Source organism: Leptopilina heterotoma, unplaced genomic scaffold (genome assembly GCF_015476425.1).
Source record: "Leptopilina heterotoma isolate Lh14 unplaced genomic scaffold, ASM1547642v1 Lhet_60, whole genome shotgun sequence".
NCBI lineage: Eukaryota > Metazoa > Arthropoda > Insecta > Hymenoptera > Figitidae > Leptopilina > Leptopilina heterotoma.
In genome coordinates, this window is record NW_025111138.1 from 5227511 (window position 1) to 5241163 (window position 13653).

Genomic DNA, 13653 nt, shown 5'->3' on the forward strand with positions numbered 1-13653 from the left:
TAATTTTTTTCGAAACGAAAATTATGATTGAAAAAAAATTCCAAATAAAATAACAGAATTGAAAAAATTATTTTCCAAGCGGAAATTAATATTGTAAAAAAAAATTGAAACGAAATTAGAATTGAAAAAATTATTTTCAAAACGAAAATTACAATTGAAAAAAATCTAACGAAATTATATAATTTAGAAAATTATTTTCCAAACAAAAATTACTATTGAAAAAAAATTCCAATAGAAATTATAATTGAAAAACTTTTTTTCTAAACGTAATTATAATTGAAAAAATTATTTTCCAAACGTAAATAACAATTGATAAAAAAATTCCAAAGAATTGAGAAAAATTAAAAAAAAAATGATAGAATTGAAAAAATTATTCTCCAAACGAAAATTACAATTGAAAACAAAAATTCCAAATAAAATGATAGAATTGGAAAAAATTATTTTCCGAAAAAAGAATTATAATTGAAAAAAATTCTATTGAAAATTAATTTGAAAATCGATTTCGAAAAAATTGGTAAAAAAACATAAAATTCTAAACAATTCTAAAAATAAATAAATTCTTTACAAAAAATATATTCTCTCTGTTGAAAAAATTAAAATTACTAATTTTTACTTACAAAGCGATTGGAAAATTTTTCTTTCATAAAAATAGAAACAAAAAATTTATTCTAACTTTGAATTTAAAAAAAAAATTATATTCATTCTGTTAGAAAAAATTTACATCGACAATTTTGGAAAATTTTTTTTTCTTTCAAAAATAAGAACAAAAATATATTCTAACATTTTATTTGAAAAAAAATTATATTCTTTCTGTTAAAACAATTAAATTTTTATTTTCCGATAAAACAGAAGAATGAAAAATAATTTTTTCTCATAAGGAAAATAATTTTTTCCCATATTAGAAAAAAAATGCAATTTTCTCTTTTTTTTTCCTCCGAAAAGAAGTGTGATAAACAAAAATTTGATTCCTTCGAGGATGAAAGATTTAAAAAAAAGAAAGCAGCAGAAATTTGATTTTTTGATTTAAAAATGAAAGAAAAAAACAAAACAAAAAAGACGAGATATGATGAATTTTTCGGATAATGAGGCAATTCCTCGAGTATGTAAATTTTTTTGAATGAGAGAAGCAAATTATAATATTGTGTAAATGTATGCATGTTTTGTGTGTTTGTCAATGCGTATGTGAAAATTGAAAGAAAAATAGAATTTAGCCTTATGTTTTAAGCTACGATCACTGTGATTTCCGTTTAATCTCTTAAATGGTCAAGCGGACGCAATGCAATGAATCGAATAAGACTTTAAAAAAGAAAAAATAATGCACGAATAAAAGAGCGATTGTTAAAACGAAGCGACATTTTTTTTTCCTTTTTTTTCCAACAATTGTAAGTGTGCGTTCATGACGCAAAAATAATAAATGCGTCCAAGAGACTATTAAAAAAAAAAGAGCACGAACTTTGCATACAAATATTTAATGTAGCCGGGGTGATATAGATATTTTGTAAATGATTAAAAAAAAAGTTATATCAGAAGTTAAGATGAACAGGAAACAATTAACAAGTGCTAATGAAAGTTAGGGGTAAAAAAAAGTAAAATAGAAGTGAAAAAAATAGTGAAAGAAGAGATGAAACAAAAAATAATAGTGGGAGGGAAGTGATTGTAAAGTGAAAGAAGAAAAGAAGATGCAGAAGAAATGGAAAAAGAAGAAGAAGAAGAAGAAGATGGAAGTGGAGGATTTGGCGAACGTGAAGGAAAGGCTCGCAAAGCGTAAGAACGAGAGGACATCTGCTCCCTTTGTGCCAGTAAATCGCATCCGATTGTTTTTTTTCGGAAAACAAGTTGTACTCGTCGTGTTTGCGTAGGGCGTGCCTGACCAATTCCAAAACATCTTCAGAAAAAAAATCAAATTCAATAATAAAATCCCGTTTGAAAATTCTCCAAAGATCAATTTTTTTTCGTAACAATTGAAAGACCCGAGAGATCGGGGAATGGACACACAACGGTTAGGAAAGAAGGGAGAAGGTGCTATTGATCCTCGAGTCTGCAATTGAAAAGAAAAAGTTCCATCATCTTCCACGAACCAAAAGGTGAAAAAGTCAAATGGAAAGTTTCCCTTCCCCCCTCTCAGAGAAAGGATCAAAGAAACGAGAATTCTGAAAGGAAAGAAAGAAAAACCGAATCACAAAAGCTGGAAACTTAAAATGAAAAAGAAGAAGAAGAAATGAGAGAAGAGTACCGAAAGTTTCATCGGAGAGTTTATCAAAGAATTGGGAGTTTTTTTTTCCCCCTCATCAAATGAATATTTGCTTCTCATTCCAAGCAGATTCACACTCCCTCTATCCCTCTCTCTGATGAATTAATTGCAATTTACAAAAAAAAAAATGTGTCTTTTCATACACATACAGTCGCTCATAATAACAATTGAAAAAAAGCAGTTAGAATGTTAATAATAAAGGAGAACTTTGAAAATAATAATTATAAATAATAAATGAAGGCCTGGAATTATTTGTCCAATGCAGCAAACATATATAAAAAAAGCTCATTGGCAACCTTCTCGATTTAACGAGGAGGATAATTTATTATCAGTCCTTCTGTCACAAAGTGGAGATGCAATGATCGAATTCGAGACTGAAGGCGAGAAAAAGAAAAAAAAAGAATGAATATTTGAATGCATGAAAATGAAAGTTTCTATATGGAAAAAACAAAATTATGTGAAGGGAAAAAATATGCGTAAAAAATCCTTTTTGCGATAATTTGCAAAGAGGGACCAAAAAAAAAAAAAAAATATATATATATATATATATATGATGAAAAGAACAACTCAAAAAACCACGAGAGAGAATGAATGCTCGAGGGATATTTGGAGTCTACTTTCTCGAAGATGAAAAAAGAAAGCTTTAAATTGTTCGAGTTTTTTGAAATGCTGTTTAGATAATTCGGTATTTTTACCTGAAAATTTTACATCATTAGATTCAAGATCACTTTGATTTTCAAAATTTACATGCACAATTGAAAATTAATCAAAACGAAGAGAATGGCATTTCGAATTTTTGAGAAAGATGGAACGAGGTGGAAGATTGAAGAGAAGTTCGAGGATGTACAGAAAGAAGAAGTGAAACAAGGAGGAGGAGAAGTAACAGAAGAAGAAGTAGGAGAAGGAGAAAAAGAAGAAGAAGAAGTGAAAGGAGAAGAAGAAGTAAACAGGAGAGTAAAAAAGGACCAAGTTTAAAACTTGTTTCCGAAAAAGTATTCACCGATGGAAAATTTATTGATCTCATTCATTTTTTTTTTCCACATCAGCATCAATTTTATTGACAATTTCATAAGAGAGTCTTTATCATTCCACAAAATCGATCAAAATTCACTTTTGATTGATTTGCAATCAACGTGAAATGTTTTCAACATTGAAGCCAAAAAAAAAAATAATAGCCAAGACAAATCTCTAAAAGCAGAAAATTTTCAAAAACCAATTTTTTAAGAAGAAGAATAAGAAGAAAGAAGATGACGAACAACAAGAAATTTACAACAAACAAACCAATTTCTCAATATACTGTGATCTATCCTTTTCCTTTTTAATTTCCCGTTAATAGTCTAAAAATCCAAAAATCATTCCTTTCCTGCAAAACAAAAAATTTTCAAATCCTTTTTTTTTTAATTTTTATTCACAAATCCGTGTACCTAATTTACATAAATCCCGTCCACATCCAAAATACCAATTTTTTTTCCTTTTTTTTTAGGGCCCTTTTCAGGGCCCGCAAATGTTTTCCAATGAAGGAATATGCTTTTCTGGTTCAAACATGCAAACAAAAAATCTGTCCTTTTAAGGACAAAAAAAACGTATAATTGGTTCTCATTTTCTAATGAGAAGGTTATTTCTGTCTTTTTTTGTAAATGTTAATCTGATTTTATTGTGAACGATTAGTTCGGAATAAAATTATTGTTAATGTTTTATGAAAAAAAAGAAGAAAAAAATGGTTCAAACGTAATGTCTTTTATAAAGACGAGAAAAAAAATAACGTAAGAAGGTTCTCTCTAAATTTGAAAAAAGTGGAAATTTGTCCACTAATTGAATTTAGTAAAAATTCTCACTAATTTTTAGTAAAAAGTAAAATTTTTACCAAAAATTCTCATAAATTTTTAGTAAGATTTACTAATTTAATTTAGTAAAAATTCTCAATAATTTTTAGTAAAAAAAATAATTTTTAGTAAAAAACAATATTTGTCAAAAATTATCAATAATTTTCTGTAAGTAAAATTTTTTACTACAAATTTTGACAAATTTTCAGTAACGCAAATTTTTTAATAAAAATTCTCGATAATTTTCAGTGATAAAAAATAAATAATTTTGTAGTAAAAAATAAATTTTACCAATAAATTTGAGTACAAAAAATTATTTTAGATTAATAAATAAAAATTCAGAAGAATTTGTAGTAAAAACAGTAATTTTTAGTTATAAAACAAATTTTACCAAAAAATTCTCAATAAATTTTAGTAAAAAAAATTTTTTTATATTAATAGATAGAAATTCTCAATAATTTGTAGTAAAAAAATATATTTTTTATATTAATAAATAAAAATTCTCAATAAGTTTTAGTAAAAAAAAATATTTTATCATAAATTCTCACTAATTTTTAGTTAGAAAAACAAATTTTACCAAAAATTTTCATTAATTTTTAGTTAAAAATCAATTTTCAAACTTGATATTTACTAAAAATTCTCTCTATTATTTAGTACAAAAAAAATGTTTTACCGGAAATTCTCATTAATATTTAGTAAAAAAAAAAGGTTTGAAAAAAATTCTCAATAATTTTTACTTAAAAGAAATTTTTCACACGTTTATAGTGGTTCTAATTTTTCCTTACTAAATTTTTAGTTGGTTTTTCAAAACGTTAAAGAAGTTGACAATGTTTATAATTAACGATTTAAACAAAAAATGTTATTTTCTTGTGGCAGGAAAAATATTTCTTTTTCTCTCAATCGTTGATTAGAAACCTTGTGAACTTCACCGACGTTTCTTTAAATTACATTTTAAATTTCAATTAAATTGAAAATTACTCGCAAATTACTAATTTAAATAAAACCATAATTTTTTCAGTTAAAATTTCATCAGAAATGGGAAAAAATCTCGGTATTTATTTTTTCATAATGTTTAAAAATTTTGTCAAACTCAATTTTTATAATTTTATGATAAAATATTACAAGTGATTTAATAATTTAATAATTTTTTAATAAAAAATACTCTAATAATCGTTTCTTTCTAGGATTTTTATTTTTTTTCTTCACAGCTAATTTTCCACGAATTTTCTTTTCTCTATAGTTTATTTTGTTTCTTATTTTTTCAATTTTTTTTTGAGGAATTATTTTGAAATAATGGAAATAAATTTAAATTGGAAAAACGAAAGAATTCGTCCTTGATCTTTCTTGTGGGAGAAGAAAAGAGAAGAGATATATTCATCGTCATAGTTTGCTGTTTTTAAGACAGCAATTATTCTGAGGGTCATTGACATCAATTCAGTATAACGCAGAAGTTGAATATAAATGACGAAATGGAAAAACATCTTCAAGGAATCGACTGTTTAGCAACGCAAAGTGGCGACTATTTTTAAAAATGTAAGTGGAAATTTTTAAAAAAAGATTTTTATTGTCATTCAAATGGGTTATTTATTATCGATCCTTTTAGAATTCAGCTGCGTCGTTTTTTGTGATTTTAATTTGGAATTTTTATATTTTAATTAAGAATCTTATATTTCATTTACGAATTTTGTATTTTGTATTTTTGACAAAATTAATTAATATTTGTAAACTATTTATTCTTATCTTTTTATTGTTTGGAAAAAAATTCCTTTTGTTTCAATTGTGCGTATTTAATGACACTATTCAACTCGATTAGATAATTACTTAAGTTCTTTTATTATGTATTATGTACGATTAATGAAATAACATGAATTCTAGAAAATTCGATAAATTTAAATGACTCAAAACATTCTTTAACACAGCCAAGAAATTACGCCAGTGGAAATTTTGAATGCGTCGTATTTACAAGTCATATAACGTAAAGCAAATGATTCATCGATGATAATTAATATTTCGTTTCTAAATTTGACATATTTTTTGAAAAACAGAATCTAATTTCTGAATTAAAATACTTTTTTCAATATTAATTTTTAAATCAAAATTCAGTTAAAATTAAATTGTAATTTAATTTTATTTAATTTATTTAAATTTGAATTTTGAAATTTGAATTTCAATTACAACTTCAAATTTTTTAAAAATTAATTTTTTTGAATTAAAATTTTCTATTTTCTTGGTAAAATTGTTTTTTATTGATCAGGATTTAATTTTTCATTGTGTCAGCATTTTTTTAATATAAAAAGTTTAGTTTGAAGTTGAAAAACAGACAAATAGTGTAATACAATTTATTATTCTTTACTGAGTGAAATACGTATCATTATCTTCGTAAACGTAGATTATTTGAAGAAGGAAAACATTTATAATTTCTGCGTCGTAAAATTTCATCAAGGCCTTTTTAAAAATAAGCTTCTTCAAAAATTGTTTACATTTTTTTTAAATTATACAATTCTTTATAGAAGCACTACAAATATCTCTAGGCAATAATTGTAATGATTATTAAAAAAGTTTTTAAAAATAGTTTGAAATATATTTTAATGTACATTCATTATAAATATATTTATATGAAACTTCTTTACAATATAATTTCCTTTTTTCCATCAAATTTTAGAACTTTTTACTTTTATTTTACATATTATTTTGTTGAATTTTTTTTAAATGAGTAAAAATTAGTATTTTAAAAAAAAAATAAACGAAAATTAATTTTTTTAGGAGAATAAATATTTTTTTAATAAATACGTAGAAATTATTTGTTAAGAAATAAGTAGAATTAATTTTTTATAAAAATTAGTAAACATTATTTTTTATAAACATTAGTGAACATTATTTTTTATAAAAATTAGTAAACATTATTTTTTTAAATAAGTAAAAATATTCATTTAAATAATAATTTAAATAAGAAGTTTAAGTATTTTAAAAAAAATTTCTCCTGATGCTTGTGCGGAGAAAAGTGTAATGCATACTGTGTTGTGCTTTTTGATAAAATATAAAGTTGCAATCTTTCTTCATTTGGCTTCAGTGCTGAGACATTTGAGCCAAGTCTCGACCAGAGTTCGCAGAAAAGATTTGTCTCATTCCTTTTTCATTTCAAACATCTATTTCGAGTCTTGCCATTAGAATCTTTCCTTCCTGACTGTAAAAGCGAATATTCCTTAAATTATTTCTCCAAATAATTCGAGATAAAATATAAACTTTCGACTTCAAATTTTAAACGAATTCTGAATTTAATTCACAAGAATTTCTATCTCGAATATTAAATTCCTAATTCAAAGTAATACGGAAAAGGTAAAATTTTTTTATTTTATACCTTTATGAGTAGTATCTTGGAATTTTCCAGATTTCGAGGCAAGCACGAGTGTCTCCCACTGCCACCATGTCCCTAAAATAATTAACAGATTTAATAGAAGAAATTGTAAACGAATTTATAAAAAGAAAATTTTAGTTAAAATTTCAATATTGAACTTTTTATTTCCTTCATTTTTGACGAATATACCTTTTTGAATTAAAGCTAAGACTGCTCGTATTTTCCCTGGTATCAGATTGTAGGATTACATTAGGTAAAGCACTGCCGGTATTAACATTATAAAATCCAACAATAGAAGTTGCTCCATAAGCGGCAAAAATATCTTTGTTTCCAATACACCATGAAAGTCCAATAGTTGTACTCTCGAGATTTATAATCTTCTGATTTGCAGTCTGCAAATAAAAAAATATCAATCAGTAAAAAAGTTTTCTTAAAATCCAAATTTTCAATTATTTAATTATGAAAAATAAAAATTTTCTATATGCGAAGAAATTCTTTTGGAAAACGTTAATGTTAAATGTTAAAAAAATTTTCTATTTACTTGATCAAAATCGTAAATTCTGATTTCTTTGTCAGTGCCACTTGTTACGAAGAGATTTTTCGTTGGCGAACATTTGATACTTGTTACACTTCCTTCATGTCTATTGTATTCATCAATAACCGGATCTAAAATCGACTCGTCTCCTTTAAAAATAGAAAGTTGTGTATTAATTAATTATTATTGTTTATATTTTCAAAAATTTTAATATAATTCTTCGGAAGAATTCAATTATTTTCCATAAATAATTGAATCCTTTTCAGAAATTCAATTATTTTAAAAAATTGAAAAATATCCTTGTCAAGAATTCAATTTTTTTCATAAATAATTGAATTCTTTACAGAATTTCAATTATTTTCATAACTTTGAAACAAATTATTTTCAAAATTTTTAATTAAAATTATTCAAAAAACTACATTATATTAAAAGAAACACAAAGAAATTCTTCAAAAGAATTTAATTATTTACAAAAACTCTAATAAAATTATTTAAAAAAGTTTAATTATTTATCAATAATTTTAATAAAGTTTTGATAGTAAAATTATTAAATACAAAGAACTTAATTATTTTCTATATTTTAATAAAATTCCTCGAATTAATTAAATTATTTTAGAAAATTGTAATAAAATTCTGAGAAGAATTTAATTATTTTCTAAAAATTTTAATAAAATTTACTATAAGTGTTTAATTTTAATTATTAAGAAACACGATTATTTTAGACTTGGAAGTAATTGTTCATAAAATTCAATTACTTTAAAATTTTTCAATTCAAATTATTAAAGAAACTCCATTATATTTAAAAAAATAATTCAAAGAAATTCTGCGAAGGAATTCAATTATTCTCAAATATGTTGGCAAAATTCTTTGCAAGAATTCAATGTTTTTTAATACCTACATTAATTTTAAAATTGAAAATATTTGAAAAGAAAAATTATTAAACAAGTTAGGAAACAAAAAAGCAGACAAAAACAATTAAATTCAAACTGCGAACAGATTAACGGAATTGAACGATTATTAATATAAATAAAATTTTTTTGATTATTCAATTTTCTATATTTGAAAATTGTCGAAATAAAAAGTTTTCTATATTTGCCATTTTTTCAAATAAATTTTCCTGAATAAAAAAATTTCTATTTGTAATTTTTTCAAATGGAAAAAAATGTGTATTCCCTTCTCAACGAAAATGGTGTATAAAAATTAAATAATAATTTACCTTCCACAGAAACGGCTTGATCGACGCTGCATTTATAAACACCGCCGCATAATGTCCCGACAATGAATATGGACGGATCCTTCGATGAGAAATCAAAACTTGTGATTGTTAATCCAGCTTCAATTGCACGTTCTCGAGTTCCACCGGAACTACGAGGTCTTGCACTCTCAGATGGATTGTGCTCCTTGGCCACCTTGAATCTACAAGAGAAAATGAGAATTTTCAGCGCTAAAATTACTTAAATCATATGGAAATATTTTTTATGAATATAAAGAATTATTATATTTATAATTATGCAAAAAGAAGAAGAAATAGGATTACCGTTTAAACAAAATAACTGTCGTAAAATTAGCCAGAAGCTTGTGAAGTAAAATATATCCTTCGGCACTCGCCGATACCAATAGAGAAGAATCGGTTACAAGTTTTGTATGCCACTGAAGCTGTGATACAAAATCGCCATGAGAGAAGACTTGAACAGGAGTCACCGACGTATCATCTCGAAGATTCCACACCAAAACATCACCTGAAATATTTATTTAATTTTACGACGTGATTGATTTGTTTTTAGAAAAAAATTTCTTTTTATAGAAACTTTCTTTCTTAGAAATTTTCTTTTTATAAACGATTATTTACACTAGGGAAGTTTTTATTTCTATAAACAAATATTTACAGTAAGGAAATTTTATTTATTTGTAAACAAATATTCGCAGTAAGAAAATTTAATTTATGTAAAAAAATATCCACACTAAGAAAATTGTATTTATATAAATTTATTACATTTATTCATTTCAACTTTGTGTATTTAAAACTTGAATTTCTACATATCTTTTTTTTAATTTATCAAATTCGTTATTTATTAAAATTTGTTAAATTATTAAATTATTAATGTTTTTACTGCTCATAAATTGTAAATATTTGTAATAATTGTTACAAGGTGTCTAATATAATTTCTGTAAATTAAAATTATAAATTCTGAAACGAAAAATATAACTAGAACACATTTCTTAAATTGTTTAAAATTAACAGTATTATGTTAGAATATTTCTGTAATAGTCTGTAGAAAATCAATTAAGTAAACCAAAAAAACAATTTTTAGACGAAATATTACTTCTTAATGACTTAATATTATTAATTAGGAGTTAATTGATTTTAACTGTTCTTCACTTAACGGTAAAATGGAAATTTATTTTATTTAAACGATACTAGTAGACACCTTGCTGTTAATAAATTGTAAAGAAAAAATAAAATACATTTTTTAATAGAAAATCTGTTTTTTTATTGTTGTAAGAATTAATAATAAACTGTTTTTTAAGAAATGTAATTTTTCGAAATTTATAATTCTTCAAAAATATGATTACCTATATTTCAAAACAATTTTTAAAAGTAATAAAATTAAATTTTTCCAAATATAAAATTTATTTCAAAGAAAAACTTGCTTTTTTGTTTCCTAACTTTATAAATAATTTTTATTTTTAAATGTTTTCAGTATTAAAATTAATGTACTGAAAAACACAGAATTCTTGCAAAGTATTTACCAAAAAATTTGAAAATAATTGAATTCATTTCAAGAATTTTATCAACATTTTCTTCAATAATTGAATTCTTTCGAAAAAATGTAATTAAAATTGTATTGAAAATAATTTCATTTTTGGCAAGAATTTTATTAAAACTCTTTAAAATAATTTAATTGTTTTGAAAAATTTATTTCAATTTTTTTGAAAATAATCGAGTATTTTAAATTATTTTTACTGAAAATTTTGAAAGTAATTGAATTTTTATTAAAACTCTTGAAAATAATAGAATTTAAATAATATTATAAAAATAATTGTATTCTTTTGAGAAATTTTATTAAAATTGTATTAAAAATAATTGAATTCCTCCGAAACATTTTATTATTTATGAAAATAATTGAATCCCAGTAAAAAATGTTGTTATTTATGGAAATAATTGAAATCTTACGGAGGATTTTATATTCCATAAAAATAATTGAATTATTTCGAAGAATTTTATTTGAATTTTTGCAAATAATTGAATTTTTCGACTCATTGCAGAATTTCAATTATTTTTAATATACAATTATAATCAAATTCTTCAAAAAATGTAATTATTCTTAAAAATTTTATTAAAATTCGACGAAAGAATTAAATTATTTAAAAATTCGATGATAACATTATTTATGAGATTTGAATTTTATGAAATATTCAATTATTCAATAAATTATTTTTTTGCATTACAAATTATTGCAGAGATTAAATTATTTTCATTAATAATAAAATTTTCTTGAGGAATTCAATTATTTTCACAAATAATAAAACTTTTCGCAGAATTTAAATTATTTTTAACACAATTTAAAACAAATTTCTTGAAAAATGTAATTATTTTTAAAAATTTTGTTAAAATTCGTCGAGAGAATTCGCTTATTTAAAAATTTATTTGATAAAATTCTTTACGATCATTCAATTAATAAATTATTTATTTTTGTATTTAAATAATTGAATTCTAGTTGAATTTTCTAATATAAATTGATTTAAAAATCAATTTCAGTTAAAATTGTAGATAATAATTGAATATTAAAAGCAATTAGGCGTGAATTTTTAGAAATACTAAGATTTTTGAAATTAATTTTTTTGGAAAAATTGTAATTGAATTTTTTTTAATATTATTTGAAGTTTTTATTTTCTAATGTATATTTAATTGAAGAAATTTACGAATAATTGAAATTCGTAAAATTGAATAATGTAAACAAATGGATTTGAAAATTGTCAAAGAACTTTTTCGAAAATTATTTGTTTTAAAGAAGAATTTTAGTTAAAAATACTTAAAAATAATAATTTAATTGAAATGATGAAAATAATTTTAAAGAAGTTACAGTAACAATAATTTTATCAATTTGCCATTTTTAATTATTATAAAGCATGAAGAAATCGAAGACTCGGAGTTATCGATTTCTTCATGTTTTATAGTTAATGATAAAATTTAATTTATAGTTTTAAGTAAAATGTTTTCTTTTTTGACTCGGACTGGTTAAATTTTTGTCAGAAATTGGTCCGTAATTTTTCATATTTAGTCCGTATTTTTAAATACTTTCACTGGTTCGAGCCATGTAATAATAATTAGAAATAAATAGAAAAATTACCGTTGAATAAACCAGCTGCCAGTATGGAAGGTTCGTGTGGATGATAGAGAATTGACGTTATACAGGAATTAACTTCCAAAACTTTATTAGGAGCTGCTGGAAATTTATTATCACGTGTAAAGTTGTAAATTTTTATTTTCGACAGATGATTACACCAATTCTCGTGAAATGTAACACTGTAACCTAATGCCAGTGATCCACCACCAGGACTCCATGTTAATCCACTTATTTTCGTCTGTTGAAAAAAATTTGAGATTAAAAAAAATAGAAAACTAAGATTAATCAAGTATTAATTGTTATAAAATACTTTCTTTAAAATCAGGATTATCCCAGGTTTTCATTTTTGTCAGACAATTCACTGCTGAGAATGATTCACTGGTAGTTTCTGGATTATAATCTTCGAAAGCATTACTACCATAGGTCTCATCCAGAGCTTCCAAAATTCCTGGTGTAACTCGTTTTAAAAATGCTGCTAATCTTTCGTAATTGAATTCAGGAGTTTTTTTACTTTCCGTCTGAGTTTGAGTCTAAAAAAAAGTAAAAACAGTTAGTATTTGTTTTTTAATAACAGAAAAATAAATAATTTTTTCCATGTAAATTATTATTATTACCTCGACACTTTTTTTTTCTTCACTTTGAGAAGAACCATCTTCGTAAACAACAATGTCAGTTTGTATATTTGATGATTTTTGCGATCTAAAATATCTCTTGTAATTAATTTTCACACTAATTGTAAATTTGTCATGTTATTTAAATAATTTATTTAATATTCGCAGTTTTTGTTTTGAATGTTTTGAAAACAAACATAACCTCAAAAGAAAAAAAAATTACAAACTTACTTCTCTGTTGAAGATTGAGATCTAAAACCAACTGGATCAAACGATTTATCAGAAAACATTTTAATTAATTTTCTTAAATTTAATGTGCCTAATATTAAATATCTTAAAAAATAGTTTTTTAAATTATAAACTAGTGTGCACTGTGCAGTTCAAACAATAGTTGTAAAATTGTTTTCTAAAGCAAAATAAATAGCAGTTAAACATAAGGAACACAAGTATTAAATACAAATTAACAAAGTTAATAAAGATTGTAATAATTAACTCTTGAATCTTAATTAATTATTATAAATAAACATGAAATAAACTACCGAATGAGAAATTTTTGTTTTGACAGTTACCGGCACATAATTAACCACATTTCCTACATTATCAATCAATAAGCCAAGTGTTAATTGATTTTTTAAACTAAGCGCGGAAGCAGCAACCAATCCTATTAGTCAATCGAGACCATGCGCAGAGGAAAACTTGTCCACGAATCAGAATTACACATCATTGTAT

The 13653-nt window shown here is 23.6% G+C and overlaps 1 protein-coding gene across 1 annotated transcript; it reads right to left on the minus strand.

The window, feature by feature from the left end:
* Positions 1-6932: 6932 nt before the first annotated feature.
* On the minus strand, positions 6933-13508 carry LOC122509440 (cytoplasmic dynein 2 intermediate chain 2-like). Its single transcript, XM_043623534.1, has 10 exons — positions 13156-13508; positions 12928-13012; positions 12628-12843; positions 12317-12551; positions 9502-9703; positions 9181-9380; positions 7971-8113; positions 7619-7821; positions 7433-7504; positions 6933-7258 (listed from the first exon to the last, which is right to left on the minus strand). The coding sequence occupies exons 1-9, from the start codon at positions 13212-13214 to the stop codon at positions 7435-7437; spliced, it is 1413 nt and encodes a 470-aa protein (XP_043479469.1). The 5' UTR covers positions 13215-13508; the 3' UTR covers positions 6933-7258; positions 7433-7434.
* Between the last annotated feature and the right edge of the window lie 145 nt (positions 13509-13653).